Source organism: Rana temporaria, chromosome 2, assembly GCF_905171775.1.
Source record: "Rana temporaria chromosome 2, aRanTem1.1, whole genome shotgun sequence".
NCBI lineage: Eukaryota > Metazoa > Chordata > Amphibia > Anura > Ranidae > Rana > Rana temporaria.
The window spans coordinates 40,957,400-40,984,130 of NC_053490.1; the positions used below are offsets into that span (position 1 = coordinate 40,957,400).

Consider the following 26,731-nt stretch of genomic DNA (forward strand, 5'->3'; position numbering starts at 1 on the left):
ATGAGAGATTTTTTTTTTTTTTTTAGCAGAGACCCTAGAGAATAAAATGGTGGTTGTTGCAATATTTTATATCGCACCATATTTGAGCAGCGATTTTTCAAACGCAATTCTTTTTTTTTTTAATCCACTTTAATTTTAACCACTTAAGGACCGCCTCCTGCAGATATACGTCGGCAGAATGGCATGGATGGGCACAAGCACGTACCTGTACATCCTCTTTAAGTGCCCAGCCGTGGGTCACAGGCGCGCGCCCGAGACCCAGTCCGAAGCTCCGTGACCGCGGGACCCGATCGCCACTGGAGTCCCGCAATCGGTCCCCGGAGCTGAAGAACGGGGAGAGGTGTGTGTAAACACGGCTTCCCCGTTCTTCACTGTGGCGCTGTCATTGATTGTGTGTTCCCTAATATAAAGAAACACAATCAATGACGTCACACGTCCAGCCCCACCTCCCCCTACAGTTAGAAACACAGATGAGGTCACACTTAACCCCATTCAGCGCCCCCTTGTGGTTAACTCCTAAACTGCAATTGTCATTTAATGCTCCCAAAAATGTTTAAAAATTGCCAGATGTGTCCGCCATAATGTCGCAGTCACGAAAAAAATCGCTGATCGCCACCATTAGTAGTAAAAAAAAAAATTAATAAAAATGCAATAAAACTATCCCCTATTTTGTAAACACTATAAATTTTGCGCAAACCAATCGATAAACGCTTATTGTGATTTATTTTTTTACCAAAAATATGTAGAAGAATACGTATCGGCCTAAACTGAGGAAAAAAAAAGTTTTTATATATTTTTGGGGGATATTTATTATAGTAAAAAGTAAAAATGATTGCATTTTTTTCAAAATTATTGCCCTATTTTTGTTTATAACGCAAAAAATAAAAACCGCAGAGGTAATCAAATACCACCAAAAGAAAGCTCTATTTGAAGGAAAAAAAGGACGCCAATTTTGTTTGGGAGCCACGTCGCACGACCGCGCAATTGTCAGTTAAAGCGACGCAGTGCCGAATCGCAAAAAGTGCTCTGGTCTTTGACCAGCAATATGGTCCGGGGGTTAAGTGGTTAATTAAAAGAAAAACTAATTAGTAAACTTAGCCCAATATTTTTTTTTTTTTTGTAAAATGTGAAAGAAGATGTTACACAGAGAGAATCGTGATCTTTATTCTAAGCAAAAAAAAAAATCTGATTCTCATGTTAGCCAGAATGGTGCAGCTCTAATGACCAGACAAGCAGGAAGTGGGCTGTATAAGGTATTTACAGGCAGAAAAAAAAAAATGTTTTACTATCCAAAGTTACAACAACAAGGGCAGAAGATTTAATAGATGGAAAGCGGAAAAAATTACCAAAGTTCCGCTTTAATGTGGAACGCAAGTCCTTTTTTTCAAAAAAATGTGAGCAGAAGAGTCGTGCGGAGCCACACACTAAACTCAGAGGCCCGGATTCAGATAGAATGCTCTATCTATCTGCGGGCGTAACGTATCTTAGATACGTTACGCCGCTGTAACTTTGGGCGCAAGTTCCGTATGCAGAAAGAACTTGCGCCCTTAGTTACGGCGGCGTAACGTATGTGTGGTGGCGTAAGCCCGCCTAATTCAAATGGGGATGTTGTGGGCGTGTATTATTTAAATTTAGGATGACCCCGCGTTTTTGACGTTTTTTTTGAACGGCGCATGCGCCGTTTGTGAAACATCCCAGTGTGCATTGCTCCAAAGTACGCCGCAAGGACGTATTGGATTCGACATGAACGTAAATGACGTCCAGCCCTATTGGCGAACGACTTACGCAAACGACGTAACATTTTTAAAACTCGGCGCGGGAACGACGTCCATACTTAACATTAGCTACGCCTCATATAGCAGGGGTAACTATATGCCGAAAAAAGCCTTACGTAAACGATGTAAAAAAATTCGCCGGCGGGATGCACGTTTCTGAATCTGCGTAAATACTGAATTAGCATATTCCTTGCGTAACTATACGGAAGCGCCACCTAGCGGCCAGTGTGAATATGCAGCCTAAGATACGACGGTGTAAGACACTTACACCTGTCGGATCTTAGGCCGGGTACACACGGACAAACATGTATGGTGAAAGCGGTCCGTCGGACCGTTTTCACCATACATGTCTGCCAGAGGGCTTCTGTACGATGGTTGTACACACCATCGTACAGAAGTCCGCGCGTAAACAATACGCGGGGCGTGTCCGCGGTGTCGCCGCGTCGATGACGCGGTGTCGCCGCGACAATGACGCGGCGACGTGGGCGGCCCGCCTTTAAAATGCTTCCACGCATGCGTCGAAGTCATTCGACGCATGCGAGGCACGGCGGGCGGCTGGACATGTACGGTAGGTCTGTACTGACGACCGTACATGTCCGAGCGGGCTGAATTCCAGCGGGCTGTTTTAAAACAAGTCCAGGAATATTTGTCTGCTGGGAAAAGGCCCGGCGGGCAAATGTTTGCTGGAATTCGGCCCGCTCGCGCCCACACACGACCAAACATGTCTGCTGAAACTGGCCTGCGGGCCAGTTTCAGCAGACATGTTTGCTCGTGAGTATGGGGCCTTAGGGAAATCTATGCGTAACTGATTCTCTGAATCAGGCGCATAGATACGACGGCCCGCACTCAGAGATACGACGGCGTATTAGGAGATACGACGGCGTATCAGGAGATACGCCATTGTATCTCCTATCTGAATCTAGCCCAGGGATTGTGGCGTATAGGATCCCTTTAGTGAATGCAAACATACAGAAAGTGCTGCATTACCAGTTTCTCACACTAGGTGTCATGAGAGTAGACCTGTAGAGAGGAAGGAAAGTTTAGTAAAGTTTTGTGTGCTGACATTGTGTCTCCTGGTGTTTTGTTGCAGAGATCACAGAGAAGACGAGACCAGTAAGACCAGTGTGACCATGGTCAGGAAGAAGGGGCTGAAGCGCACCTGTGTGGTGGTCATATTGGGGCTGGCTGTCATCTTCCTCCTGGGGGTCCTTGTAGGTGAGTTCATGGGATACAAAGTATCAGAGGACACAATATGGAAGACCCAGCTGGGACTAAGCCAGGGACCTGACATCAGGGACTGTACATGGGCAGCATTGCTAATGAGCAGATCTGCAGTCCTGAGCTCCCTCCAGGCTCTGGGATCACATTAGATCATGTTTGTAATTCCTCTGTAAATATTATTCATAGTAGTGTAGTGGGTAGCACTCTCGCCTAGTGGTAAAAAGGGTTGCTGGTTCAAATCCCGACCACGACACTACCTGCCTGGAGTTTGCATGTTCTCCCTGTGCCTGCGTGGGTTTCCTCCGGGTACTCCGGTTTCCTTCCACACTCCAAAGACATGCTGATAGGTTAATTGGCTTCTGCCTAAATTGGCCCTAGTATATGAATGTGAGTTAGGGACCTTAGATTGTAAGCTCCTTGAGGGTAGGGACTGATGTGAATGTACAATGTATATGTAAAGCGCTGCGTAAATTGACAGCGCTATATAAGTACCTAAATAATAATAATTATTCCAAATTGTGTCTTATGTTGTTACAACAATATTTACTGCAAATACTGACATTGCAACATTTGTGTTACTTATGTGCAAACAAGTAATTTGTGCTAATTGGAGGGCTCTGAGACCCTAGAGCCGGGATATGCAATTAGCGGACCTCCAGCTGTTGCAAAACTACAAGTCCCATCATGCCTTTGCCTCTGGGTGTCATACTTGTGGCTGTCAGAGTCTTGCTATGCCTCTTGGGACTTGTAGTTCTGCAACAGCTGGAGGTCTGCTACCATGTTTCTCCGAAAATAAGCCCGGGTCTTATATTAATTATGCCAACAAAAGACACAGTAGGGCTTATTTTCGGGGTAGGTCTTACTATGTAATGTTCTGTCTTCTCCCCCCTCCCTGCCTGTCAGGAATCCCCAGTGTGAAATTAGTTAAAATGCTTGTAAAATCCTATAATCCACTCTATTACAGTATTATATAATGTACACTGTGTGTGTTTCTGTAATAAAATTGTGCCAAATACCTTCGTTATAGAGCCGCTCTGTGCTTCTGTTAGCCGCTCTCTTCCCCCGCAATTATATTACAGAAACACACACATTGTACATTATATAATACTGTAATAGAGTGGATTATAGGATTTTACAAGCATTTTTAACTAGGGCTTATTTTCAGGGTAGGGCTTATATTGCAGCCCTCCTGGAAAATAATGCTAGGTCTTATTTTCAGGGTAGGTCTTATTTTTGGGGAAACAGGGTAATTGCATATCCCTGCCCTAGAGAATAAAATGGCGATACTGTGGCTGGTGGGGAAGAGGTTAAACCTCCACCCTAAGGCCTGGTTCATACCTATGCATTTCTTAGTGCGTTTTCAGTTTTTGCAGAAACGCTACAGTCCATTTATCACGGTTTCCTATGGATGTAGTTCACATCTGTGCATTTTATGGAAAAAAACAGGGACTTGTTTTTTGTTGCATTGACTTCAATGGTTTAAAGATGTTTATTGAAAAAATGCACCTGCAACCTGCACAAGTGTGAATCAGGCCTAAATGCACGCTATGGGGTCTATGTAAAAAATGTTGTTGAGCCGATGTGGAAACCGGTCCGTGAGGGTAAAAATTGCTGTACTTTTTGTGTGTGATTCCTTTATCGTCAGCGCCACCTAGTGGCAAGAATACTCTTTTCTGCTTTTGAGGCATTTCTGGAAATAAAATGCCTTGTATCCACTAGGTGGCGATGATGATAGAGGAAACGCACATAATAGAGGGTCAAGAGTGTTTCACCTTGATGTTTTGTATCTAGTATTTGTTGCTAGTAAAATTACCTGACTACACCTGGCAGGTACATTTTCTAGCAACCCTGCCTAAACATCAGGGTGCTACACATATGGGCCCGGATTCAGATACATTTGGTCTCGGCAGGCGTAACGTATCTCAGATACGTTACGCCGCCGTAAATTAGGGCGCAAGTTCCGTATTCAGAAAGAACTTGCGCCCTATGTTACGGCGGCGTAACGTATGTGGTCCGGCGTAAGCCCGCCTAATTCAAATGTGGATGATGTGGGTGTGTTTTATGTAAATTTAGTGTGACCCCACGTATTTGACGTTTTTTACAAACGGAGCATGCGCCGTTCGTGAAAGAATTCCAGTGCGCATTACGCCACAAATCGTCAATGCTTTAGACGTGAACGTAACTTACGTACAGCCCTATTCGCGAACGACTTATGCAAACAACGTAAAAATTTCAAAATTCGACGCGGGAACGAAGTTCATACTTAACATAGGATACCCCTCATATAGCAGGGGTAACTTTACGCCGGAAAAAGCCTAACGTAAACGACGTAATGCGCCGGGCGGACGTACGTTTCTGAATCGGCGTATCTACCTAATTTGCATATTCCTCGCGTAAATATACGGAAGCGCCACCTAGCGGCCAGCGTAAATATGCAGCCGGCCCCATACAGACGACCGAACATGTCTGCTGAAACTGGTCCGCGGACCTTTTTCGAGCGGGCAAATATTTCTAAATATGTTTAGAAACATGCCCGCTGGAATACTGTCCGTCGGACCGGTTTCATCGTACATGTTTGCTCGTCTGTACGGGGCCTAAGATACGACGGTGTAAGACACTTACACCAGTCGGATCTTAGGGAAATCTATGCGTAGCTGATTCTTTGAATCAGTCGCATAGATCCGACCCCGCAACTCAGAGTTACGATGGAGTATCCGGAGATACGCCGTCGTAACTGGTATCTGAATCTGGGCCATGAGCTTTGTTTAAAATCCATTGTGTGATTCATTGCAGAAAAATTGGACTGCACAATTGCTACACAGTCATATTGTAATTGAATGTTATTAAAAATGTCCTTTCCTTTTTAATCGGCAGCTCCTGTAATTTTCTGTAAAATGCAATTCTGCAACCTGGGGGCGTTCTGTATACAGAATGTTGTACCTTCATTAAATGTAACCATATTGCTACACTTAGAGGCGCCTCTCTTCTCTTTTAAACTCAAAAGTGACATGACACTACTCCTTATATCAAGACATGGCTTGTATATCAATTCAAAATGTATTAAAAGTTTGCTTGTCTTTCAAAACGCTCTCAAACCAAGTTAATTTCGAACCAAGGTTTTGCTGTACTCGTATAGCACTGTTACTCTCTCTGCTTCAAGTATTAATATCTGAGAAGACGGAGTGAAGGAACTTGCTATTATGTATTCTTAATGAATGGTGGATATTGGCTGTACACTGATTGGAATGGATGGATCCAAACAAGAGTCTGTGTGTGTTATTAAAGCTAACCTTCAGTCCAGGGCTCAAGTCCTGTGGGAACACGTGGGAACGGAGTTCCTGCACTTTTTTCACAGCAGGAACTCAGTTCCCTTTGCAGGACTAGAGCAGCCGAGCCGCCCGAGCCAATCCTTCACTAAGCGGCGATGCCCAGCTCGAGTCACTGTCAGGGGCAGGTGAACCTTAGTAATCCTTTATGTTACTGGCCGCTTCCTGTATATGGATTCATCGGGTAGTGTGCGGGTATTCCGTCACTTCCTCGATGCCGCAATGTCTCCTGGGAGCTTTTGTCATTGTTCCCAGGAGACATTGCGGAGGTCTGCCGCGAGTTATCGCGGGATTTAGAAAGAACTTCTTTCTAAAGCGGCCAGTACCGTGGCCACCCCAGCATTCATAGCGCTTTGCCTCCGCAGCTGGAAAACTAGCTCAGCTCCACCCACCTATGCTAACTTCAGACAAAGAAAGCGTGGCTCAGAGGGAGGGGAACGAGCGGAGCACTTCTGAGAAGAGTTGCCTGACTGAGCCTGTCTTGCTGTGAGTGTGAGTAACTGCGCTGCACCTGACCTGACCCTTGGCCTCACCCTGTAAGTAATTTGCTGTGCCCATCAAATGCTGCCGATATGCCCATCAAATGCAGCCACTGTGCCCATCAGAAAGTGCCACTGTGACACCCCCCCCCCCTCCCCCGCCTGCCGTCTGCTCCAAAACTTACCCTGTCTTGTGGTCAAATCTGTTATTTGCACATTAGTGATTGTATTTATTGAAAATGTAAAAAGTACACAATCAATTTATCTTGCATATTTTGCATCTGTAGTTACAGATTTTCTGCTACCTCATTTTCTGTTCAAAATGTTTATATTGTTCAGTTCATATTTATATCCCAAGTTTTTTGTTGCACTATTTGATTTACATGCACTTGACACAGAATTGTCAATAAATAAAACATTTATTTTGACTTGTCAAAGCCGTTGCCCAAGTTGTTGTCAAAGCAAAGTGGTGGGGCTTAAAGATGGAGAGGTGGAGTTGTTGCCATAGAAGCATTTGTAAAGGGGAGGGGTTAGATGACCTCGCCCATGTGGGGGCGCAATAAATATTTCTGCACCCAGGCGCCTGTGGCCGTAGGATTGGCCCTGGCAAGACCCACACTCCACCACTGTCCATTATGTACTTCTGCCTATGCACCCACTGCACCCATGGCATACGTATTCAGTGGTTGGCCATGTTGGGGGTGTAGTGTTCTATAATAGAATTTTATTAATATGTCCAGTGGTTGGCCATGTTGGGGGTATATTGTTCTATAATATAATTTTATTAATATGTCCTGTGGTTGGCCATGTTGGGGGGTGTATTGTTCTATGTATAGAGTGTAATATTGTATTATCATGTCCAGTAGTTGGTTGTGTTGGAGATGTAGTGGGCTATGTATTGAGTGTAATAAAATTGTATTATGTCCAGTGGTTATTCATGTTGGAGGTGTAATTCCTGTCCCACTTCCTCCTTCCAAGTCCTCGGCCGCCTAGGCGACTCCTGCGCTCGCCCTAGGCGGCTCCTCCCTGCCAGCGATCTTCTGGGACACAACACTTGGTCACGTCTCTAGGCCAGTGACTGGGAACCATAACACCCCAGATGTTTTGGAACTACATTTCCCATGATTCCAAGACCTCTGGGGTGCCAAGGTTCATCATCACTGCTCTAAACCCATTCTGGTTTTCAGTTCTCTTAATGGCAAGCTTGGGCCAGACTCTTGGCCAGATTTGATTGCTCTGTAGTTTTATTGGAAAAAAATGCACACCCAGCATGTAAGCGGCGAGGATCTTGTTATCGTGAATGATTCCTCTTGTTATGAGAAAAGCAAAATCTCTTGCAGGGTACGAATGTAAGCTCATAATTATTGTTTAGCTAATGAGCTTCAAAATGAACTTTACTTGGCACATAAACCGCAGCCGTCTCATGCGTCTCTTGGTTATAATAGAGAATCACATCAAAGCTACAATACACAAAGTTGAGAAAAACATTGACATATGAATATTTTGGAAACTGTTGTTTAGGTGACAAGGTAAACGGTTGCTTTAAAAGGTCAATCCACCCACGAGTGATATTTCGGTTAGACCCGGGCATGATAAATCGCCGTAATTCTCTATCTGTTGAGGGCTTCAGAAGTGAGATCTTTGTTCTTGGCGCGGTTCCCAGCCACCTTGGTGTTTTTGTATGTTTTGCCAACCTTGTAATGTTTCAGTTATTTTTACATTCTTCATAATATAAATTAAAATCTAAAGCCGAATTGTTTTAGCTTTGCGCTCCGAGGTGGGTGCCGGCACTAATGCCGCGTACACACGATCATTTTCGGCATGAAAAAAACGTTGTTTTTCAAAAACGGCATTTAAAATGATCGTGTGTGGGTTACACATAATTGTTCAGGTTCTGAAAAAGGACAAATAAAAAATCGAACATGCTGCATTTTTTAACAACGTTTTAAACGATGTTGTTTCTCGGGTTGTAAAAAATGATCGTGTGTGGGCTAAAACTACGTAAAAAACGCATGCTCAGAAGCAAGTTATGAGACGGGAGCGCTCGTTCTGGTAAAACTACCGTTCATAATGGAGTAAGCACATTCATCACGCTGTAACAGACAGAAAAGCGCAAATCGTCTTTTACTAACAAGGAATCAGCTAAAGCAGCCCAAAGGCGAATAGAACTTCCCCTTCAGAGTGTCGTTGTACGTGTTGTACGTCACTGCGCTTTGCTAGTGCATTTTTTTCAGTCAGCCCCCGGAGGTGTCCGCAGCAGCGGCAGCTTATCCTACACAATAATAATAATAATTTTCAGGGCAAAAAAGTGCGCGGTATACGACGATAAATACGGTATTCAAAGCTTCACTTTTTCCACATTTTGTTATGTTACAGCCTTATTCCAAAATGGATTAAATTCATTACTTTCTACAAACAATAAGCCATAATGATAATGTGAAAAAATTTTGTTTGAAATCTTTACAAAATTATTACATTAATCAGATGTTCATAAGTATTCATAGCCTTTGCTCAATACATTGTTGACACACCTTTGGCACCAATTACAGCCTCAAGTCTTTTTGAGTATGATGCTACAAGGTTGGCACACCTATTTTTGGGCAGTTTCTCCCATTCTTCTTTGCAGGACCTCTCAAGCTTCATCAGGTTGGATGGGGAACGTCGGTGCTCAGCCATTTTCAGATCTCTCCAGAGATGTTAAATCAGGTTTAAGTCTGGGCTCTGGCTGGGCCAGTCAAGGACATTCACAGAGTTGTCCCGTAGCCACTCCTTTGTTATCTTGGCTGTGTGCTTAGGGTCGTTGTCCTGTTGGGTGATAAACCTTTGCTCCAGTCTGAGGTCCAGAGCGCTCTGGAACAGGTTTTCATTAAGGATGTCTCTGTACATGTTTCCCTTGATCCTAACTAGTCTCCCAGTTCCTACCGCTGAATAACATCCCCACAGCATGATGCTGCCACCATCATGCTTCACTGTAGGGATGGTATTGGCCAGGTGATTAGTGGTGCCTGTTTTCCTCCAGACATGACACTTGCCATTCAGGCCAAAGAGTTCAATCTTTATTTCATCTATGTGAACCCAGAAGGGTGTATTTCCTCAGTGGGACTTTGAATTGGAAAGACTAGGTGACTAAGTGACGAAGTATAAGTCACAGAGTATTTGAAAAAATATAATTTATTGAAAGAAGGCTAAATAATTAATATATGAAAGGATAATCTCCAGGGGCGGACTGACCATTCGGTCAGTCGGGCACTGCCCGAGGGCCCCGTGGTGGGAGGGTCTGGGCCGGCTCAGTCAGCCCCCGGAGGTGTCCGCAGCAGCGGCAGCTTATCCTACACAATAAAAAAAACTGAGTCTGTACCCCCGAGAAAGCAGTGCCTTGAATCCTGCTAGCTAGGCTGATGTGGCTGTTGTATGAGAGGCTCGGGAGGTATGAGCTGGCCAGGATGGATGGCTCATCAGAGCCGTGAGCCATGCGGGGATGTACAGTGACAGGCGCTCCGGCCACCTCTCCCCCTGTGGAATTCAGCTGAGGGGGCGGGGCCATAAGTCACTGCCGCAGAGGACTGTCTGTGAAGGAGCTGCTGGACTCGGAGGCAGAGTGAATTGCACAGACACAGGAATGGCATCCACACTGACCTGCCTTGTGTGCAGAAGCAGGTCAGTGTCATAATGAAAGCACTGTGACTGCAGTTACTGTGTCTCATCTGTGTTATAAGAGCCAAGCTGATTGTTACTTTACCTTCTTGCCCTGTGCTGTGACAGTGTGCTTATTTACCAGGTAGCAGGTCAGGTCAGGTGCCATTCACTAGTGCACATGATGAGCCATCTATCCCGGCCAGCTCATACCTCCCGAGCCTCTCATACAACAGCCACATCATCCTAGCTAGCAGGATTTAATGGTTTAAGGCACTGCTTTCTCGGGGGTACAGACTCAGTTTTTTTTATTGTGTATTGCTGTGGACACCACCAGGGGCGGACTGAGCCGGCCCAGGCCCTTCCACCACGGGGGCCCTCAGGAAGTGCCCGACTGACCGAACGGTCAGTCCGCCCCGCCACAGCAGTGGTCTGACAGTTAGCATAATGTTTGGGGAGATATTTGTCCCCATTTGGCAAAACAATATTTCGAGAGGTGTTCATAAAACTACAGTGTCTACATTCACCACAGGTGAATGTCCCTGGGTATTTACAAGAGCAGCTTTTTCCAGATTTTTTTTACTCGCTGGACACAAGGTGGTCCCGAAGAGATCTTGCCCTATTAAAGGTAAAGGACAGATCCTTTGTTACATAGGGACCAATTACTGGGTCCATAGTGAGGATATACCAATATCTCTTGACAATTTGTTTGATGGCTGCATGTTGATTGGAAAATTTAGCGATGATCGATATAGGGTTCCTTTTGGCTATCTTAGATGCTGGATTATAGAGCCTTGTCGTTTTCAAGTTTTTTTGAGTGCCTCTTTTATAGGCTTTTTTCAAAATGCTTTTAGAGTAGCCCCGTCTGGATAGTCTTTCACGTAGTAGGTCAGCTTCTTTCTTAAATGTATTGTCTTCCGTACAATTCTTTCATATCCTATGATACTGACTGTACGGGATGGAAGCTATAAGGTTTTTCGGGTGAAAACTGCTGGCGTGTAAGATAGTATTGCCAGCAGTTTGCTTCCTATACAGACTACTACTTAGGCGGCCCATAACATCTTTGATTGATTGATTTTTGAGCTTAATTAGGCGCCAAATGCCCACTGTGAAGTGAGCGTCTAAGCGCCACTGGTTAGATGTAACTTTGAATCAATCCGTGGTGAGGAAGAGAGAGAAAAGAGAAGAGAGGGCGGTGAAAGGAAAGGGTATCCAGCCCTTAGGGGAGCAAGAGGAAAGAGCCGTGAAGTGTATGAGAAAAAAATATAAAAGAAAAAAGGAACAGTGGGGATACTAGAGGATGGGGTAGAAGACATCATAGTTATTAGAGAGGCAGGTGGCCCCTTCAATGAGGGGGCGGACTGTAAGAGGGAAAAGAATATACATTTATCCATAGGCCTGGACGAACAGCTCCGTCTTTAGTTTTTTTCTGAAGAGGAGCAGGTTAGGTGTCATCTTAAGTTCCAAGGAGAGGGCATTCCACAGCATGGCACCCCTACTCTGGAGTCGTTTGCCTCCCATGGAAGAAAGTTTAGATGGAATAACTGTGGCTAAATGTTGGGTCTTGGATCTTAATAGGCGCGAGGGTTCATAGTGCACCGCCAAGCTGTGTAAGTACTTGGGACCCTGTCCCCAGTATGCACGAAAGAAGATACAGAGCGTTTTAAAGATCACTCTCTGCTCGATAGGGAGCCAATGAAGTGATCTCCTGGCCAGGCTAATATGGTCTCGTCTCGCTAGACCGAGTACAAAGCGAGCAGTGTGGTTCTGAACCACCTGGAGCTTATGGGCCCATTTCTGCGGGGCACCCAATAGGAATACGTTTGCCCCGTCTAACCGGGAATGGATAAAAGCCTGGGCAAGTAGTGACCTGTTATTTTGCGTGAATAGATGTTTTACTTTTCTGAGGAGCCTTAGATGGTAATTGGCATTCCGCAGGATGTTTCTAAAGTGGGGCACAAACGAGAGGGTGTCATCAATTATGACTCCTAGGTTTTTTACCTGCTTGGCTGGAATGGGTGTGGGTCCGAAAGACAGAGGCCAAGCAGCCAGCAATAGGGGGCTAGTAGGACCAATTAATAGAACTTCAGTTTTAGCTGCGTTCAGTCCAAGCCTATTGCCAGCCATCCAGTCCTGTATTTCTACCAGGCATTTCGCCAACTGAACTGGCTGCTGAGGTCCTCTTGCTGAATCAACCAGAATTTGTGTGTCATCGGCATAAAGCTGGCACTCCAAGTTATTGTTCTGGATGATGTCAGCAAGAGGACGAACATAGCAGTTAAAGAGGAGTGGCGATAGAGCACTCCCCTGTGGAACTCCGCATGTCAAAGGTCTTGGGGTAGACCGGTGTGTTCCCATCTTGACACATTGTGTTCTCTCATGGAGAAACGAGCGTATCCAGCTCAGGACCACCCCGTTAAGACCAAAAAGATTTTTTAATCTGTCCAACAGTATATCATAGTCGACAGTGTCGAATGCTGCGGAGAGGTCTAGCAAAATCAGGGCTGCCGACCCCCCTGCGTCACGGATTGTCAATAGTCTTTCTCGCATGGCCAGCACAGATATCTCGGTTCCTCTTCCCGGACGAAACCCTGACTGGGTGTCATGGAAGAGGTTACCCCCCTCAAAATGGTTTTGTAGCTGTCTGAAGACTACTTGCTCTAGGATTTTTGCCAGGAAGGGGATGGCGGAGATGGGCCTGAAATTGAGCGGGTCATTTATGTCTAGGCCCATCTTTTTCAGAAGGGGTGTTACTATGGCATGCTTCATTTTTCCTGGGACGATGCCTAATTGCAGAGAAAGGTTAATAACTTTGCAAATGTCCAGGGCCAATGTTTTTGCATTGGCCTTCATGAGCCACCCGGGACAGATATCATCCGGATATGATGAAGCTTTTAAGTCTCTCATAATTTTCAGTATCTCCCCAGGGGTAGTATCTGTAAATTGCATAAGACCTGAATGGAAGCCAGATGATATTGGTTGGTCTAAGGGTCGCACAGCCTGGTTGGTAGATGTCCGGATTTTCTGTATTTTGGCTTCAAATGACAGAAGAAGGCTGGAGCACATTTTATCTGAAGATGGTATGGAAGAAAAGTATTTTTTGTTGTTAAAGAGGCTGGATGTGATTTTGAATAGTTCAGCCTCTTTATTAATTGCTTGGGCTATTTGGGCATTATAATAGCTTCTTTTTTGGAATTTTACGTGCTTGCTATACACTCTGCACTGGTTCCTGTAGGCCAATTTGTCCTGCGGGTGGTTAGTTCTGATCCATTTGCGTTCAAGCTGACGTCTTTTGGATTTTAACTCTCCCAGTGAGGATGAATACCAAGGGCATGATTTAGATTTCCTAGGCCTATTGTATGACGTAGTTACGTCAAGAAAATTGATGGAAGACTCGTTCCAATTCATAGTAAACCTCAAATTGAAGTCATTTTGATTTAGTTGAATGAGAAAATGGTCCAGCTGTTCATGGGGACCCTACCATATCAGCAGGACATCGTCAATATAACGGTACCAAATTTTGTTATATTGCATAAATGGAGCAAGATCGCTGGATTGCCCAATCATGCTCTCCCACTCCCCCAGGTACAGATTGGCGTACGATGGGTAACAGGATGTCCCCATCGCCACACCCTGTACCTGGAGGTAGTGGGAGCCATTGAACATAAAGTGGTTGTGGTGTAAAATAAACTCTAATGCATTCAGGAGGAAATCGCTAGTCTTCTGCTCAAAGTGGCTGTTCTGGGACAGAATATGATGGATACAGCTCTGCCCCTTATTGTGGGGGATGAAGCTGTATAATGTCTCAACGTTGATAGCCACCAGTAGGGATGAGCCGAACATACCCGGGTTCGGTTCGCACCAGAACGTTTGAACAGACCGCGGGTTCGCACAAACATTTAGAACCCCATTGAAGTCTATGGGACTCGAACGTTCGAATTCAAAAACGCTCATTTTAAAGACCAATATTCAATTTAATGTTGGAAAACGTCTTTCAGAACCCGGGTCTTGCCCCAGGGAACATGTATCAATGGAAATTTTTTTTTTTTTAAAACGGCCGTTTTTTCCGGAGCAGTGATTTTAATGATGCTTAAAGTGACAAAAAAAAAATGAAAAATTCCTTTAAATATCACACCTGCTGTGTGTCTATAGTAGTGGCACGTGTTTAGAAATGTTCCTGCACAACATTAAATTATTATAAGAACAAAGTAATTTAATACTGCTTGCGCACGTGCTGTGTGGCAACAATATCTCGATTATTTTAGGGGTGGTGGGGGGGCCATTATTTTTTTGTGAAAGCAAAATTGTAGAAAAAAGGGCACCCCTCAAACATACTGTAATTGGAGCGCAACAAAGAGCCACGTGCAAAGTATTGCATCAAAAATTGTTATTAGGCGCCCCTGTTACACAGGGGCACAAAAATGTGTCCTTAGGCACAACACAACACTGCAACCCCTCCCAATAACTGTAATTGGAGCGCAACAAGGAGGCACGTGCAAAGTATTGCATCAAAAATTGTTATTAGACGCCCCTGTTACACAGGGGCACAAAAAGTGTGCCTTAGGCCATGTGCAAAGTATTGCATCAAAAATTGTTATTAGATGCCCCTGTTACACAGGGGCACAACAATTTGTCCGTAGGCACAACACAACACTGCAACCCCTCCCAAAATCTGTAATTGGAGCGCAACAAGGAGCCACGTGCAAAGTATTGCATCAAAAATTGTTATTAGACGCCCCTGTTACACAGGGGCACAAAAATTTGTCCGTAGGCACAACACAACACTGCAACCCCTCCCAATATCTTTAATTGGAGTGCAACAAGGAGCCATGTGCAAAGTATTGCATCGAAAATTGTTATTAGGCGCCCCTGTTAGGGGCAGTAAGATCGACTGTGTTCAGGTGCTATGTAACAAAACAGATGCAGTGACACCAACTGCGTTCAGGTGTTAGTAAACTGCACACGCGCAGTAAGAGCGACTGCGTTCAGGTGCTATGTAACAAAATAGACGCAGTGACACCAACTGCGTTCAGGTGGTATTAAACAGCACCCGCTCAGTAAGAGCGACTGCGTTCAATTGCTATGTAATAGCACACACGCAGTGACACCAACTGCGTTTAGGTGGTATTAAACAGCACCCGCGCAGTAAGAGCGACTGCGTTCAAGTGCTATGTAACAGCACACACGCAGTGACACCAACTGCGTTTAGTTGCTATTAAACAGCACACGCGCAGTAAGAGCGACTGCGTTTCTGTGCAATTCAATAGCCCACTTGCATTAACAGCGACTGCGTTTCTGTGCAAATAAATTGCACACATGCAGTAACAGGTAATGCGTGTATGTGCAATTAACTAGCACACGTTGAATAACATGGAGTACTATGTTTAAGCTAATCCCTAATGCAGGCAATACAACACGTTAGAGCACTGCATGAAGAACAATCTCCTGCCTGACAGATACTAATAGCAGATCTAGCTGAGCTATACAGTTTATAAATTTATTGACAACTCCTAGGGATGTGAATATATTCTCTACAAACTGTAGATTTAACTATACTGACTAGCCTTCCTGCTCTATCTATCTATCTATCTATCTATCTATCTGGTAGAAAAGACACTGTGTCTCTATCTATCTCTCTCTCTAACTCTCTGACTGCTTCTCTCTTTCACAAAGCCGGAACACACTACACGAGGCCGCCTTGCAGGTTGCCTTTTATAGTGTGGGGCGTGTACTAAACCCCCCTGAGCCATAATTGGCCAAAGCCAGCCTGGCTTTGGCCATTTATGGCTCTTCGTTTTTTGCGCACTGTGATTGGCCAAGCATGCGGGACATACAGCATGCTTGGCCAATCATCAGCTCAACGCCGCAGTGAATTATGGGACGTTTTGCGTCACTCGAATTTGGCGCGAACGACCCGTTTTGTTCGAGTTTCGACGAACGGTCGAACGACCGATGTTCGAGTCAAACATACATTCGTATCGAACGCAAAGCTCATCCCTAGCCACCAGGTTCGACGTCAGGGCAATGCAGAGCCCATGCAGTATCTGTAGGAGATGAAGAGTGTCTCGAATGTAACTAGGTATTTCCAAAACCTAAGGACGTAGATGAGCATCTACAAAGGTGCTCAGATTTTCTGTGAGACATCCATTTCCAAACACTATAGGTCTCCCTGTTGGATTCTGCATACATTTGTGCAATTTGGGCAGTGAGTAAAAGGTGGGAATTCTTGGTAACCTAGTCCTAATAAAGTCCCACTCAGATTTGTTCAAGATGTTTTGTGTATAAGCTTTGTCAACCATAGAGTAAAATTCTTGGTTGAAACCAGAGGTTTTGCTTACATTGATTTTTTGGTACCATGCATCGTTGGATAAGATTTTTTTCACACATCTCAATGTAAAAAGAATTATCCATAATCACGATATTGCCCCCCTTGTCGGAGGGCTTAATCGTGATATTTGGATTTTCTCTTAGTTTTTTGAGAGCTTGTCTTTCTGGCTCCAAAAGGTTGTCACTCCCACAATCTGATCTTTAAGTTTTTACATATATCTCCTCCCACTAGTTTAACAAAGGCCAGAACATTAGAATTGTTGTTTAATGGCGGAAATTTGTCCGATTTATTTTTGAACCTAGGAGGTGGAGGAAGCTCCGTTTGATCAAAATGACCCAGTAGTGTATCTAGGTCGATCTGGTCAATGAGGTCTGGAGTCTCATTTTCTTCTAGAAGGCTAAATAAAGCATCTAGTGCTTTCAGTTCCAGTGATTCAAATTTGGGCTGAGAGGGAGGTTCCTTAGAGTACATTTGCTTGAGAATTTGTTTCCGTGCAAAAAGTTGTAAATCTTTAATTGCATCAAATTTGTTAAAGTCCTGATTGGGATAGAAGCTAAGTCCCGTAGCAAGTACTGCATGTTCTAAATCAGATAGTATGTGGGAAGACAGATTTATTACATTGAGAACCGAAACAGCCCAATGGTTATCGGAAACAAATCCATGTACTCTGCTTACCCCATCCTGAGTTCATGAGGATTCCATGTTGGGATTTTCTTGACTTGGGCCTGCTTCCTGCATCCCATTCACAATGGATGTTTTGCCATCTGTTGACATTAGTCTGGGGAAAAAGGAATTCACATCCTGATTAGAGGACATTCCCCCCTGATTGATATTTTGAATGGAATTCCCTTGTGTGGCTTGGGCATTACCTTGTTTGAAATTAGAACTTTGTGGTTCCATAATATGTTTTTTATTTAGGTTCTCATTGGAGCCATCGCTATCATTGGATCTCCTCTTGGTTTTCCCAGATCACTTTGTCCTCTTCCGACCCCGAGAGGAGACGGGGGAGGCAGAGGAGGCATCTGAGAGAACCTGGTCTTTATTGTAAGATCTAGTTTTAAATTGTGGGTTCACTCTGCTCTGCAAGTTTTTCCAATTGTAGGCTTTATGTTCAGCAAAGGCACCTTGATCTCTTAAAAGTTTATTTTACTGTTTTTATCAAAATATCCTTATTGAATTGTTTGAGGTGTTCATTTAATTCTTCATCTAATTTTTTAAAAGAGTCCATGGCTGCTATAAGATTTCACTTGCACGAACAAAGGTTCGAGTTCCCTGTCTATATTTTGGATGGTCCTCTGATATTCTTCTATTAAAAGGGACATCATCCCTGCAGAACATTTAAATAGATTGGCTTCCCATGCTTCTTTAAACCATGGATCGATGTTGTCCATGGTGGGAAAAATTTGGACTCTAAGTCCATAAGGATTGATCTTATTTTTTAAGTAATGCTCAAAGGAGTGTATATGCCAATGATTAAGTGATTTATTTTCCAGTAGTTTCCTTAGAGAGTAAAATATAGACAAAAGTTCCGTATCTTCGTGCTCTTTTTGGCTAAAATTCTTATAAAAGCCTGACATGGGGTTGTCCCAATTGCTTCCCACATAATTGGTCATCCTGGATGTGTTTGGAGATATAGCCGTTTAAAAATATATAATGAATATATAATATATATATATATATATATATATATATTTTTTTTTTTTTAAATATATAAACCTTACATAGGTGGACACCAAAAGGAGGAAGTGGGTATTTTCTACCCTGAAAGCGAAAAACAGGAGGTGTCCTAAAATGTAAGGGGGTATAAACCTTAGTCAGACCACATCTCTGAATACAGAATATCTATGTGAACCCGGAAGGGTGTATTTCCTCAGTGGGACTTTGAATTGGAAAGACTAGGTAACTAAGTGACGAAGTATAAGTCAGAGTATTTGAAAAAATATATTATTGAAAGAAGGCTAGATAATTAATATACAGCATGAAAGGCTAATCTCATCATCCGAGACACATCCAAGGGAGTGAGGGAAGCAACATGAGATACAACATCGGCAACAAAGAATTGTAATGAACAGATAGCAAGCATAAATAACAGCGATAATGCAGAACCCAATGCTGTCTATAGAGTAAGACAGGGAACCCAACGTTTCGAGGCTTCTTTTCTTTATGGGACCTCTTCTTCAGGGGAGGGGTATTGCAGTTTATGCTGATAGCAGTATCTGTAATCTTTATTCCATCTGACCAGAGAACTTAGTTTCTCATGGTCAGAGTCCTTCAGGTGCCTTTTGGCAAACTCCCGGCGGCCTGTCATGTGCCTTTTACTGAGGAGTGTCTTCCGTCTGGCCACTCTTCCATTTAGGCCTGATTGGTGGAGTGATGCAGAGATGGTGGTTCTCCTCTCTCCACAGAGAAACACTGGGGCTCTGTCAGAGAGTCCATCGGGTTCTTGGTCACCTCCCTGACTAAGGCCCTTCTCCCCCGATTTATCAGCTTGGCCGAGCAGCCCGCTCTAGGAAGAGTGCTGGTGGTTCCAAACTTCTTCCATTTACGGATGATGGAGGTCACTGTACTCATTGGGACTTTTCTGTACCCTTCCCCAGATCTGTGTCTCTATACCATCCTGTCTCTGAGGCCTACAGACTATTCATTGGACTTAGTTACTTGGTTTGTGCTTTGACGTGCACTGTTAGCTGTGGGACCTTTTATATAAAAAGATGTGTGCCTTTCCCAATCATGTCCAATCAACTGAATTTGCCACAGGTGGACATTAAGTTGTAGAAACATCTCAAGGATGATCAATAAAAACAGGATGCACCTGAGCTCAATTTTGAGTGTCATGGCAAAGGCTGTGAATACTTATGTACATTTAATTTTTTATTTTTTTTAATACATTTTCAAAGATTTTTAACAAACTTCTTTCATGTTGCCATTTTGGGGTATTGTTTGTAGAATTTTGAGGAAAATAATGAATTTAATAAATTGTGGAATAAGGCTGTAACATAACAAAATGTGGAAAAAATGAACCGCTGTGAAAACTTTCTGTGGGGCGATTCACCCCATCTAATCTCTAATGGGGACATAGATGGTAATAAGAACCTGGCAGGTGTTCTAATTCATCTCTAATCCATCTCCACTCTATCCAAAACTAAAAAAATAAATGTTTTGCCTTACGTTTTGTAGCTTGACCAAGCTACTGCTTAGATCTAATGCCGCATACACACCATCAAAACGTTGTTTTATGTCTTCTGAAAAACGACCCAAAAAAATTTAAGCATGCTTCAATTTTATGTGTCGTTTTTAAAAACGTCATTTTTTACTTCACAGAAATTGACCGTGTGTAGCAAAAAACGTTGTTTAAAACAACGTTTTTACACCCGCGCATGCCCAGAAGCTAGTTATGAAGCGAGCTTCAATGGAAAAATGTGGTGAACGTAACCTCGCTTTGCTAGAACATTGTGAGAAAAAAACGATGGTGTGTAGGCAACTTCGTCTTTGAAAATTGAAGTTTCAAAAACGTTGTTTTTTACTTCACAGAAAATGTCGTTTTTTATCATCACATAAAGTGATGGTGTGTATGCGGCATGAGTGTATATTCAAAAAGGTAGCACTGACACCCTGGCCCATTTACCATGGAAAGGCAAATGTTGTCTAAGGACAGGATAACAGTTATATGAAAATTGTGAAGCGCCCTGTCCTAGTTACATAATCCCATACTATCAATGGCTAAATATGTGAATTGTTGCCACACATAACGCCGTAGTAACATTTCTACCCCTAATGTTTTGACAACAGATGGCACTGAAAGCCCCACCCTGTGCAGGGATGGTTGTTCTAGTTTGATGTAGATGGTATCTTTCACACCTGTTGTGAACAAATGTTCCTTCCTGTCAAATGTGCATCTCGCTGTCCTTAAGGGACAAGTTCACTTTTACAGAAAATCTGTAAGGTGAACTTGCACTGGACCCCCCGCTATACAGGAGTTCTGAGATTCCCCGCTATAAGGCACTGGGACGTCACTTTACAAGTCCAGGGAATTGAAATCCTCCTGGTTTTCTCTCCTCTCCTTCAGCGCTGACAGGACAGGCTAGGCAGATTCTAGTGGTCAGTCCCGTCCATGTGACGGTGCTGACCTATAAGAATACCTCCTATCCATAAATGCTGAGAGATACACATAGGAGTTTAAGACACAGGGGATTTCGAATGCCCGGACCGGTGAAGTGGCGACACTGTGTCTAACAGCAGAGGATCAAAGGGAGCAAGTGTAAGTTCACCTTAGAGATTTTAGTAAAGGTGAACTTGCACTTTAAATGTCCCCTTTGTCTAAAGGTGTAGGAAAACTGTTGAGTCTTGGCCTGTAGAATTTGTCCTCCTACTGTATACTGGGTCATTCTTTTGTTGTGAGGTGCTTTGTCTCCCCAACATATTCCTCACTACACTACACCTTAATGTACCGAGTTTCTTTACTTGTGTTTGGGTGTTTAGGATGTACCAGCTTATGGTTTTGTATTGCCGGGCTTGAAAGACAAAGCCCAGTTGAATGTGAACTACTACTAGATCCATCATGACCTAGGCAACTGAGGCTCTTCAACGATTGATCCCATTTTTTTTTTTTAAGTATATAAGCCATCCTATACACTGCTTAAAAAATTTAAAGGAACACTTTAAAAACATATCAGATCTCAACGGGCAAAAATCTCATGCTGGATATCTATATTGATATGGACTGGATAATGTGTTAGGAATGATGGCAAATGATGGCACATCATTTCATGGAAATGAAAAGTATCCACCTACAGAGGGCTGAATTCAAATACACCCCGAAAAAATCAAAGTGAAAAAATTATGCAGCAAGCTAGTCCATTTTGCTGAAATTTCATTGCAATAACTCAAAATGGTCTTTGTATGGCCCCCAAGTGCTTGTATGCATGCCTGACAACATCAGGGCATGCTCCTAATGAGCCAACGGATGGTGTCCTGGGGCATTTCCTCCCAGATATGGAATAGAGCATCACTGAGCTCCTGAACAGACTGAGGTGCAACCTGGCGGCACCAGATGGACCAAAACATAATGTCCCAGAGGTGTTCTTTTGGATTTAGGTCAGGTGAGCGTGGGGGCCATTCAATGGTATCAATTTCTTCATTCTCCAGGAGCTGGCTGCATGTTCTCGCCACATGAGGCCGGGCATTGTCATACACCAGGAGGAACCCAGGACCCACTGCACCAGCGTAGGGTCAGACAATGGGTCCAGGGATTTCATCCCGATAGCTAATGGCAGTCAGGGTGTCATTGTGTAGCCTATAGAGGTCTGTGCATCCCTCCATGGATATGCCTCCCAGACCATCACTGACCCACCACCAAACCGGTCATGCTGAACGATGTTACAGGCAGCATAAAGTTCTCTGCGGCTTCTTCAGACCCTTTCACGTCTGTCACATATGCTCAGGGTGAACCTGCTCTCATCTGGGAAAAGCATGGGGCACCACTGGCGGACCTGCCAATTCTGGTGTTCAATGGAAAATGCCAATTGAGCTCCACAGTGTCCGGCATTTAGCACAGAGCACACTAGGGAACGTCGGGCCCTCAGGCCACCCCCATGCAGTGGCGTAGCGTGGGGGGTGCGAGGGGGGCCTAGGCCCCCCCGGGAAAACATTTGGGGGGGGCGCAATCCCGCACCATGTGTCACCCTCGCTCCATACTCCAAAATTCTATTTTGTGTGACCCTGCGCTCCGACCGCCATGTTAAGACTTCAATCGCGTGGTGGAGCGGGACTGTCCTTTGCTGTGGCTGCTGTCTTCTCCTCCTCTCCGGCCGGGTCACCAATCATGTCCCTGTGGCATGGGGGAGGGCAGGCAGAAGGGAAGGGACTCGGGAAGTGCGAAAAGTCCACAAGTTAGGGGGGCGCAAATTAGTTGCCTTGCCCCGGGCGCTGACAACAAACACTATGCCACTGCCCCCATGAAGTCTGTTTCTGATTGGTCAGAGACATTCACACCAGTGGCCTGCTGGAGGTCATTTTGTAGGGCTCTGGCAGTTCTCATCCTGTTCCTCCTTGCACAAAGGAGGGGTTAAGGACCTTCTACGGCTCTGTCCAGCTCTCATAGAGTAACTGCCTGTCTCCTGGAATCTCCTCCATGCTCTTGAGACTGTGCTGGGAGACACGGCAAACTTGGCAATGACACGTATTGCTGTGCCATCCTGGAGGAGTTGGACTTGTGCTACCAGTAGTGACACTGACCCTAGCCAATTGCAAAACTAGTGAAAAACGGTCAGAAAAGATGAGTAGGGAAAAAAATGTCAGACACCTCCAAAAAAATGTCAGACACCTGAAAAACCATTCCTGTTTTGGAGGTCGTCTCATTTTTGCCCATCTAGTGCACCTGTTGTTAATCAGTTTCAGCTGCTTTGCTTTGCCCCCCGCTACTTAACTGACCAGATCAATATCCCGGGAGTTCTGATTCAAAAGTGTTCCTTTAATTTTTTTGCATTTCAGGTTGTCAGCTTCTGGATTCTGGATCATATTCTCTGCCATAAGTAGTAAAGGGGTTATTTGTCGGAATTTGGTTATTTCAGCTGCTCCTCAATCTTTAAACCATGTCTTGCATTTCCACTTAGCTTAAAGTTCATATTTATGGCAGAATATTTCCTTAATGACACTTTTGCCATTTTGCCCCCAGGATGGCTCATCAAACCAGCAAATCATCAGGAGGATGTCTGGCATTCCCGTGTAGATGTACAAAAGGAGATTATATTGGAAATGAAGGCAGAAAACATAAAAATGTTTTTAAAGTAAGCTATTTATTTTCTTTACATTCTACACACAAAGGGACAATAAATTCTGGGTGTAATCATGGCTTCATTATATGGCTTGGATTGTGACACCAGTGTAAATGTATTCCAAGCTTCCAACTCGCATGTGAGACAAACATTTGACAAGAATTTGGGGTACAATTGCCCTTCCTCAAGTCATTATAGTATATCTAAGCATAAGGACAAAAAAGTATTTGCCCCCTTCCTGATTTTATTTTTTTCTCTTTTTGCATATTTGTCACACTTTAAAGATTCAGACCATCGGACATTTTAATACAACACAAAGATAACCTGAGTAAACACAAAATGCAGATTTAAATGATCTTATTTATTAACCACTTAAGCCCTGGACCAATATGCTGCTAAATGCCCAAAGGCGTTTTTACAATTCGGCACTGCGTCACTTTAACAGACAATTGCGCGCTCGTGCGACGTGGCTCCCAAACAAAATTGGCGTCCTTTTTTCCCCACAAATAGAGCTTTCTTTTGGTGGTATTTGATCACCTCTGCGGTTTTTATTTTTTGCTCTATAAACAAAAATAGAGCGACAATTTTGAAAAAAATGCAATATTTTTTACTTTTTGCTATAATAAATATCCCCCCAAAAACATATATAATTTTTTTTCCCTCAGTTTAGGCCGATACGTATTCTTCTACCTATTTTTGGTAAAAAAAATCACAATAAGCGTTTATCGATTGGTTTGCGCAAAATTTATAGCATTTACAAAATAGGGGATAGTTTTATTGCATTTTTATTAATTTTTTTTTTTTACTACTAATGGCGGCGATCAGCGATTTTTTTCGTGACTGCGACATTATGGTGGACACTTCGGACAATTTTGACACATTTTTGGGACCATTGTCATTTTCACAGCAAAAAATGCATTTAAATTGCATTGTTTATTGTGAAAATGACAGTTGCAGTTTGGGAGTTAACCACAGGGGGCGCTGTAGGAGTTAGGGTTCACCTACTGTGGGTTTACAACTGTAGGGGGGTGTGGCTGTAGGACTGACGTCATCGATCGAGTCTCCCTATAAAAGGGATCACTCGATCAATGCAGCGCCACAGTGAAGCACGGGGAAGCCGTGTTTACATACGGCTCTCCCCTTTCTTCAGCTACGGGGAGCGATCGCGACGGAGCGGCTATAAACGAATAGCCGCGCCTTCGTCCCGGATCGCTCCCCGCGGGAATCCGACCGCTGCATGTAGCGGGGGGGGGGGGGGCCGACCCCCCACCCACTAGAAGGCAAGGATGTACCTGTAGGCCCATTTGCCTGTACGTGCCATTCTGTGGACGTACATATACATGCGGCGGTCGGGAAGTGGTTAAGGGGGAAAAAAGCTGTCCAAACATGCCTGGCCCTGTGTAAAAAAACAATTGCCCCCTAATCCTAATAACTGGTTGTGCCACCCTTGGTAGCAACAACTGCAATCAAATGTTTGCGATAACTGGCAATGGGTCTTTCACATCGCCGTGGAGGAATTTTGTCTCGCTCTTCTTTACAGACAGGGGTGGACTGACAACTCATGGGGCCCCCCGGGCAATAAGAGATTATGGGGCCCCCCGGGCAATAGGAGATTATGGGGCCCCCGGGCAATAGGAGATTATGGGGCCCCCGGGCAATAGGAGATTATGGGGCCCCCGGGCAGTAGGAGATTATAGGGCCCCCAGGCAATAGGATATTATGGTGCCACACAGTATACACACATACAGTACACAGAATACATACACTGAAAAGGTACTGGAGAGGAGGGGCAGCTATAATCTTGGGATTTTTAAAAAAGCACAGATTTTTACATGCTGTCCCTGGTTTTACTGAGGCTGGCAACCCTGATGGGGCCCCCTAGTGGCATGGGGCTCTCGGGCAGTGGTCAGTCCGCCCCTATTTACAGAATTGTTTTAATTCAGCTACACTAGAGGGTATTTCGGCATGAACGGCCTGTTTTAAGGTCAGTTGGAATTAAGTCTAGGCTTTTGTATTGGCCACTCCAAAACTTTAATTTTGTGTGTAATGTGTTTTTTTGCCATTTAGAGGTGGATTTGCTGGCATGTTTCAGATCACTGTCCTGCTGCATAATCCAGGTACACTTGAGCTTGAGGTCACAAACTGTAGCTAACTGTACTTTCAGAGACAGTGCTATGTTAAATTTAGGGGGAGAATTCAGAGAAATAGTTGGCTCTGAATTAGTTTGATTGATTAAATTTGTGTCTCTGCTCTAGCTTGGCTGTACTGTGGGCTAACCTTTCGTCTGGGGACTTGGGTTACCCTCCAGATGGTGGGTAGCAGCAGTGGGGTCAAGTGCTTCTGAGTACCACTCCTTAGCAGCCAGTCGGGGTGGGCCGCCTCGCTGTGCATGCTGGGAGGGGTTATAAAGGGGGCAGACGCCATTGCCTCGAGGTCTTCTTCCTCGCGTGGCGCCCACCATTGGGGTGGCCATTCCACGACACCCCCGCATATGGCCCTCCTGGCCGGGGTGTGCTTGGGTAGCAGTGTTCCTGGTTCCGGGACCACGTTGGCCCAGAACAACTGATCTGCTGCGCGGGCCCAGTGTTTGACTGGGTCCCTAATTTGGAAGGGGTCCCGAGCTGTCCGTCCAGTTGGAGGAGGCTGACCGATGAGGAGTCTGTCCAAAGGATACCAAGCACGAGACTGGTGTTCCAGGAGGGGCCTGTCCATTCATCGGGAGACTAACTGGGATCTGACAGGCTGGGTGTTGATCGCCTGTCAGTCGCTAACTTGCAAAAAACTACCTGAAGGAGATCCGGGTGCTGAATCTACTGAGAGAGGATTCTGGACCATAATTGTCTCCATTGTTTTGGGAGGGTCTGTGGCAGAGACTTGACCCCAAGTTCGAGTGACACTCTGGCTGCCAGGCTGGTGAGAGAGACCTGTCCAGGTGCGCTACACCCATTCCGGCTGGAGTGGCGAAGTAAAGTGTTGTTGGAAGCAGGACTGTTTCCTGTATGCAGTTACACCTGGCTCTGCTGTCTTCTATTTGCTATCCCTTCACCTTTCCACTGTTTAATCGTTTTTACCTGGCTGGGTAATAAAAGCACAGAAAAGACATTCCCTTTACTACAACTCTTATCAAGTACCCTAGACCAGTGGTCGTCAACCCCCGGTCCCCGTCCCACTACCGGGCCGTGGCGCTTCTGCAGCC

General features: G+C 44.5%; 1 protein-coding gene across 2 annotated transcripts in view; it reads left to right on the top strand.

Moving 5' to 3' along the window:
* The window catches only part of LOC120928972 (N-acetylated-alpha-linked acidic dipeptidase 2-like), a 181,647-nt gene that overhangs the window by 35,114 nt on the left and 119,802 nt on the right, over positions 1 to 26,731 (top strand). For both annotated transcript variants that reach the window (XM_040340127.1, XM_040340128.1), the window contains exons 2-3: positions 2,866 to 2,990; positions 23,436 to 23,547. In XM_040340127.1, the coding sequence (XP_040196061.1) occupies positions 2,866 to 2,990; positions 23,436 to 23,547 (237 nt within the window). The remainder of the gene's footprint in view (positions 1 to 2,865; positions 2,991 to 23,435; positions 23,548 to 26,731) is intronic.